The 7,637-nt window shown below is 40.4% G+C and overlaps 1 protein-coding gene across 2 annotated transcripts; it reads left to right on the forward strand.

The window, feature by feature from the left end:
- Nucleotides 1-44: 44 nt before the first annotated feature.
- On the forward strand, nucleotides 45-7,637 carry lztfl1 (leucine zipper transcription factor-like 1). 2 transcript variants are annotated; one of them, XM_004551937.3, is made up of 10 exons: nucleotides 45-311; nucleotides 630-754; nucleotides 899-1,093; nucleotides 4,578-4,635; nucleotides 5,045-5,116; nucleotides 5,230-5,295; nucleotides 5,388-5,465; nucleotides 5,761-5,937; nucleotides 6,360-6,463; nucleotides 6,643-7,637. In XM_004551937.3, exons 1-10 carry the CDS (start codon nucleotides 309-311, stop codon nucleotides 6,659-6,661), a joined length of 897 nt encoding a protein of 298 aa, XP_004551994.1. In that variant the 5' UTR covers nucleotides 45-308; the 3' UTR covers nucleotides 6,662-7,637. The 2 variants fall into 2 exon arrangements, with proteins under 2 accessions (XP_004551994.1, XP_004551995.1); XM_004551938.3 differs by having other exon boundaries at nucleotides 5,779-5,937.

Raw genomic sequence — 7,637 nt, forward strand, 5'->3', positions numbered from 1 at the left:
CTGGTAACCAAGGTGATGACGCTCTTTTCCGTTACCAAGGCATTCTCAATGCAAACACTAGCTGCTAGGAGGCTAGCAAATCTGCTTGATAGTCTTATAGCTGTCATATAACCTTTGTTTAGCCTCGTCGAATGTAATTATAAGAGATTTTCAACAACACTCGATTCCAGCATTTCACCGCTGGTTTTCAGTCTGCTCACTGAATGATCTAAATTATAGCCAGAAAAACCCATTTTTTCCCTCTTTTGGAGCAGCTCAGTCTTCAAGCTAGCTAACTTAGTTACGTTAACGTTAGCTGCACAGCCATCATGGTAAGTAGCTGAAATGATTTGCTGTACAGGCCACCTGTTCGCTTTTAGGAGTTTAGCATGCTAGACGCCTAGCCCTGTGCTCTAAAGCTGAATCAAAAGACGAGTGAACCGCTAATGTTAGCGAGCAACCCTTTATATACATAAATAGTACGCTGGATGTGCAAGCCCATGTGAAAAGGCCCTGCTGCATATTAGCAAGAGAAAATCCTCTTCAAGTTAGCTAATTATCTGCTTGTTTATGTACACCTTATTTGTGTTCATTTTTTATTCTGTGTGCCGATCTTTGCTTAAAATCAAAATTCTCTTATCTTCGTGTAGGCTGAATTTGGATTTAATGAACACCATCAGAATGAAATCATCAATTATATGCGATTTGCACGTTCAAAGAGAGTTCTAAGGCTCAAAACTATCGACTCATGCTTCGAGGAGCTCAAAGATAGCAGGTGACTGGTCATTTCTTCTCTTTTCTCACGTTACTTCCGTTCAGTTGTCTATATAAAGTAGATATGCAGGGAAAATGAAATTAGAAGTGCTTTTCGGTTCAGATGTACCTGAAACATTTTCAATTTACGTGCATTTTTGTGAAGGCTTGTGGAGGAAACCTTCACAGTGGACGAGGTGAAGGAGATGCTGGACGAGCTGCAGGCGGTGGTGCGTGGGGAGGTGGAGATGGAGCTCATCAACACAGCCCACACCAATGTGCTGCTGCTTAGGCAGCTTTTCTCCCAGGCGGAAAAGTTTTACCTACGACTACAGAGTGATATCTCGGAGCTGGAAAACAGGTGGTCTATCTAGAAATTGCTTATCAGATATATATAGACAAACGGACATACAGTGCTGTGAGAAAATATTTGCCCCCCTTCCTGATTTTTTTTTATATGTTTCAGATCATCAAACAAATTGTAATACTAGACAAAGATAACCTGGATAATTACAAAATGTACTGCAGGTCTTACTTGCCTCAGTTAGGGTCAGTGTTCATTACTAAACAATAAGAAAGATGCTGGGCAAAAATGGCATCCATGGGAGAGTTCCGAGGTGAAAACCACTGCTGCCCCCCCCCCCCAAACAAAAAAAAAACACAAAGGCTTTGTCCTACATTTACCAAAATCATCTTGATGATTTATGACAACATTCTGTGGACTGATTAGACAAAAACTGAACTTTTTGGCAGGTTTGAGTGCCGTTATGTGTGGCATAAAAGTAACACAGCATTTCATAAAAAGAGCATCATACCTGTGCAAACAGTCAAAAATGTTAGTGGTGGTGGTCTGGAGCTGCTTTGCTGCTTCAGGACCTGCATGACTTGCTGTAATTGATGGAATTCTGTCGTCTACCAGAAAATCCTCAAGAAGAATATCTGGCCGTCAGTTCATGCCCTGAATCTTAAGCACATTTAAGTTATGCGACAGGACAGTGATCCCAAACACCATGACTTGGATTGGCCAAGTCAGCGTTTGGACTTAAATCAAACTGAAATGCTTTTGCATGACTTTAAACACGTCATCCATGCTGGTAAACTCTCCAGTTTGGATGAACTAAAGTAATTCTGCAAAGAACAGTGGGCCAAAATTTGTTACACTGAAGCTGAAAGAGCCTCCTACTTGAAGTCAAAGGAGCTTGCAAAGAAAAGTGTCTGGACTTCTTTAAGTTACTTGAAGACGTTTCACCTCTCATCCGAGAAGCTGCTTCAGTTCTACGGTCAAATGGTGGAGAGTCCCAGATATAAACCTACTTGAAAGCACTCTTCTGTCTGACCACTAGGTTGTGCAGGGGATGTGAAATGTTATTCATTATTCTGAGGTCTTTGTTCAACACCCTCCTCTCATACACTAACTGTGGGGGCAGCAGAGTAGTTCACAGTGCCAACCTTCCTGATCATGGCATTTTTTTTAGGCATCAATGGAAAGATGCCTAAAAAAGATGCCTTTAAAAAAAAGGAAGAATAGTCTTTGTGACATTTTTAATGTCTACATTTTTATTATGTTTATTGTGGGATTATTTATCATTGCGTGCTGAATGGTTGGCTTATCTGAACAAGCCTCTCAGCAGTTAGGCCTTTTTACATAGACAGGAGGTAGTTAAAATGATGTGATAGGGGTCATGTCACAGCAATGTAAAAAGTAAGCTTCATGTTAAAGAGAAAGGTTCCACCACACTGTATCATAGACCACTTCCTCTGCAGTGCTGCTCAGATTTAGATCGTGTACATGTTACATGCCAGGTAAAAAGGTCACTGCCAGCCCTCGCTGTCAGTTTAACCCTTTTTTTCCATTACGCTTGTTTCTCACTTTTTTTTTTTTTTGGCAGGGATGTTCAGTTAGCCTGAAAACCACAACATGCACACGCACTATGCAGTGTGGGTAAACTGAGCTGTGAATTTAGATAAGCCTTAGCATTAAAAGTAATATTAAAAAGCATAATGGAAACGTGCAACCTCAGAAAAGTGCATGACCTTTTTTTTATAATTTGCAGAGGAGACCGTTAGGCCTTTTAACATTTGAACATTTTTTCAAGGCTATTTCTGGATATGTTTAGTATCAGAAACAAATACAGATATATTTGTAGTGTTTTTTTTTTAAAACTGTGAAACTATTTGCAAAAGATTTGAATTACTTAAGTCTGCTACTTTAATTTCACAAAAATTACAACGCTAATATTTATTGACAGTAATAATCATTAGCAAGTGGCACAAAGCCATTTGCTTACAATAACATATGTATTAATTAAACCTGAAAGATAATTCTTGTGTTCTTCTTTAACAAGTGTGCCAGATGTTCTTCAGAGAATGTTTTTTTTCATATTACAAGCCCAAACATGGAGAAATGAGGGCGTGCACATGTGATACCAGAAACAAAGCTACATCACATGTGAACCGTTGTCAGAATATTGCACTCTTTGGCACAAAGGTATCAGGGCTTTCTGGCTCAAGTATGCCTATATCTCAGAGCAACAGAATTGGGTATATGAAGGGTGCACAATGGTATGGAGCCGCGGGGCTCCGTAACTTTTGTCTTGTTGCATGTGCATGATGTCCTCTTGTGGGACCTCTCTTGACCGCAGGAAACGCTCTAAATCCTCCTCCATGTCTGCTCTCGAGGGAGATCCCGAGTTACTTTTGTGAGATACCACAAATGTAACTCGGGATCTCGCAAAGCCTTTTGCGAATCTTGCAAAAGTTCATTTTCATTTTTTTTTGTCCAATGTCCCTTGCGAGCCTCCGTAGAGGCCCCAACCCTCACCCATCATCCCTCACTCCATCCCTCTCCAAAAAATAAAAAACAAACAAAAAGTTCAGATAGCAAAAACTGACAGTGCCACAGGTTGTAGGCTTCACTTCTGAAATGAGCAAGCTTTTGATTTAAAATTCAAATTTCATGGTCACGCTTAAGCCCAAACCGCACGTCGACCGGTCCTTTTTTTCACGAGTGAGGATATGAAGGCAACTTTTTTTCTTTATCTCAGTCAGATAACATCAGCTTGCTGTCCAAATGTCCTACTTACGATGACCTAATGACCCAGACCCGGGGTCCAGGTTGCTCAGTGCAGCGCCCCATGGCTCATACACAAGTATAAACGCACCGCCTGTTTTCTGTGACACTCTGATGAACTTCATAAATGAATGTGACCTCTTCTCACCTTTCACCTTGTTAACACACTGTGTGTGTTCTTTGGAAAAGTAGTTTTGTAATATGCGAACAGTGGGTGGATGAATAACCTCCAAAGCCTTTTTTTCACAGGGCTCAGCTGTACGTGACTTATACGGTGTCTAAAGCTAGGAATACGCCCCATATCACAGGCTACGTGTCTTCATCTGCTATTTAAAACCACATTACAGCTTTTCAGAAGCCTGATCTGCTCACCACAAGCGTGCATCTTAAAACATGAGTGCTAAACTGCCACCAAGAGATAGGGTGTTAAGTTTCCCTGCCAAACATTTAGATGGTAGATCGCTGTAATGTTCAAAAACATAAACATCGACATTGTGGTGACAAGTTAGCTGATGTGAGGAGATCACACAGATTGTCATATCAGTGCACCCAGTGTAGCATCTAAGTGCTGTTTACAGTAACCCTACATTTGTCATAATAAATAAACTGTCATAATTTTTCTCTGCATGTAATATTTTTCATTTTCGGTCTTATTATGCAATATCATGTCTTCACTGTTGTTCAGCACTTTGTGACTGTTAGGTCTGTGGAAAGCACTATATAAATAAATGTTACTTCTATCGTCTAATGCTTTGTTATCGTCTGACCCGTACAGGGAGCTGTTGGAGCAAGTGGCTGAATTTGAGAAGACTGACTTTAAAACCACCGATAAGGTGAGCATAAGGTGCAGTTTTGGCACGTGTGAGAGCTTCAAACATTACCGCTGAGATATTCGTCATTGATCATGTGTCCCTAGCGTATTTGTACCCACAGTTAGTAACTAGAGAGGCGTGCAGCTGCTTCTGTGCATTTTAAATAGTTTTCTGTACCTGTCTATAGTAGCCTGGTGGTTACTTACTCACACATCACTGAGGTTGACAAGTGGTTTTATCACATACCGTTTTATGACAAACAAAATGAACTGCTCTTTCATGACTCTGACGAAATGATCACATTTATGGGAAAGTGAATGACTTGCCTAAATGGTGTTGATTTTTTTTTTTGTTTTGTTTTACAGTTACATACCAGTTAGATAAAGAACAATTGACCATCTAATCTTTGTTATTTAAAAATATCCCCCAGATAAACAAAGAAACAAGCAAACCCAAGTTGGCCCCTCTGAATGAAAGTGGAGTGTCTGAACTTCTCAACAAGGTAAAGAAATGTGGTACATTATATGGATTGCTTCCATAGATTCACTGGGATGTTGGATTGTCCGCATGTTTACATAGTAAACCACAGCTACTGTATCTTTAATACTTCTTCAGGAGATAGTGAGACTACAACAGGAAAATGACAAACTGAGAGCGAGGCTCCGGACTTTAGAATCCCAGGTACACAAATAACAATTTAAACAACGTGCTATCTTACTCCTGCTTGATAGCGATAGTTGTGTTGTTAATTCTCTTCCTGCTTGATTGTTTAGGCCATGAGTGCACTAGATGAGAAATCCAGGGCAGAGAGAGCTCTGAAAGACCTTCAGAGAGTGCAAGGGGAACAGCAGGTACGTTTCCAAAAGTGGCTTTCAGTCAGCAAGTGTCATCTTCTCACTTTTTCTTTTTTTTGGGTCTCGGTTTGCGTTCCATTTCGCTACTTTCGTTTGTTTAACTTTACAGTTTTTCGTTTTCATATAAATGTTTTCTGCCATTTGCTTTTATCTGCCAACTTGGACCTAAATGGTATGTATCCACATGGTCAAAGTGTGTATTTTGTCGTCGTTAGAAATAGATTTTTTTTAGTCTTGATGTCACAACTCATTCAAAAAAAGGTGAGGTAACGGTGTTGCCATTCCCTTTAAGGTGGCTGCTCAATCCAAGGAAATCAACAGTCTAGAGGACACAGTGGCAGCTCTGAAAGAGGACTACGAAAGGTCTCTCAGCGCCAACGTGGCAACCCAGAAAGATTTGCAGGACAACCTGATCTCTTCCAAACATGAGCTTCTGCGAGTGCAAGAGCAGCTGGCCTTGGCAGAGAAAGTGAGCAACTTTGGTCTCTTCCAGGAATTGAAAGTAACGAGCAAACATATAGTTAACACCCACAAAATGTCAAGTGTTGTTGTTGCTGTTCTACCCAGTTATTATTGAAGTTGTGAGACAATGAGGGTGTCATGAAGTCTGCGAACATGACACGCAAAAGGCCTTTCTTGCTGTTTACGAATCTCTCCTTGCTCTTCATCAGCCAGTTCCTATTTTGCAAGTGGCACTGCGGAAGCAAACGTTTTTTCATGTTCACTTTCCTGTCATGAGTTTCTAAGCAAAAGGTCATGCAATTGAATGTTGTACTCGCCGCCTGATGCCATTGGGTCAGTTGGTCAGGTGCACTGAGCAATCTGTGCTGTTTTTCTCACGTTTGAATGTGTGTGTGTGTGCGTTTGTGTGTGTGTGTGTGTTGCGTGCAGGAGCTGGAGAAGAAGTTCCAGCAAACTGCGGCCTACCGCAACATGAAGGAGATTCTAACCAAGAAGAACGAGCAGATCAAAGAGATTAGGAAACGATTGCAGAGGTGAGTCTATGATTGTGAGATTATCCAAATCTAGTAGGTAAAAATGAATCAGCACCCTTGAAAATAAAATCATACGGCATCCCAGTGTAGTCATAATATATAATACTAATAAGCTAATTGTGAGATTTTCCTTCTCTTGTTCATGTTTGACTAATTTCAGATTTTGCTCTCTGTTTCAGATATGAGCCTAATGAGTGAGCTCCACCCCGGACAGCTGGTTTAACAGATGTTTGCGGGTATAAAGTGGGACCAAGATTTACGACTGTGGTTTGGATACGAAACCATCTGATCTTTTGCTGTAAGACAAGAGAGACAGAAAAAAAGCTCTTCCACAAGGAAACTGTTATTCACGCTTTGTCTGGCATTTTCACTAGTAATCGGCTTTAGTAAAGAGTAGGAGCTGGAAGCACACACACACACACACACAAATGTAGTAGTGATGGCCGAGCTTTCTTTTTCCGTGTCTCAATTCAGAGCTCACTTACAGTAGCTAGCAGACTTCCCTCTGTGCTCTATGCAATTACCAACACGTCCCAGTTTGAAGAGGCCTTGTCTGTTTGCTGAATTTGACAGATACGTTTTTGTCTGCCGGAAGCTTTGCAGTCTTATTATTGTGTGATCATAGGTTAAAATATTTGGCATTCATGCATCAGGTGATTACTGATATCCTGCTGATTAGTCTTAATCTCAGCAGCCCCGTTTTCTAGTGAACTTGGCATCGCTTTTGAGTTACATGCAGTTTCAAGCAAATCCAAGCCACAGAAAAAAGTTTATTGATCTGTTGCGGTTCATCTGATTTGTTACCTAAGCATTTAATAGTATTTCACACCAAATACCTACAGTGTTTCTTTTTTTTGTTTTTTTTTCCCAATGCGTGAAAACCCGGAGCTTTTACTTTTCTGCTCTTGCCTATTAAATGACATGAATAATGATTTACAGTGATTTCCCTACTTCCCCTTCAAAATCGCATAGAATATTTTTGTGTGGAATCTCTATCCATGTACTTTTCGTATTGCTGTGGGCGATGGAGTGTAAGAGGAAAAAAATATATATTTACATGATGTTCATGAAGTAATGCTCTTGTAGAGTATGACACATCTACCCTATATTACACTAGATGTGTGTTTGTTTGTATTGTGCAAAGTATGGGGTAATAAAAGCTGGTACTAAAATA

The sequence above is a fragment of the Maylandia zebra genome, linkage group LG9 (assembly GCF_041146795.1).
Source record: "Maylandia zebra isolate NMK-2024a linkage group LG9, Mzebra_GT3a, whole genome shotgun sequence".
Taxonomy (NCBI): domain Eukaryota; kingdom Metazoa; phylum Chordata; class Actinopteri; order Cichliformes; family Cichlidae; genus Maylandia; species Maylandia zebra.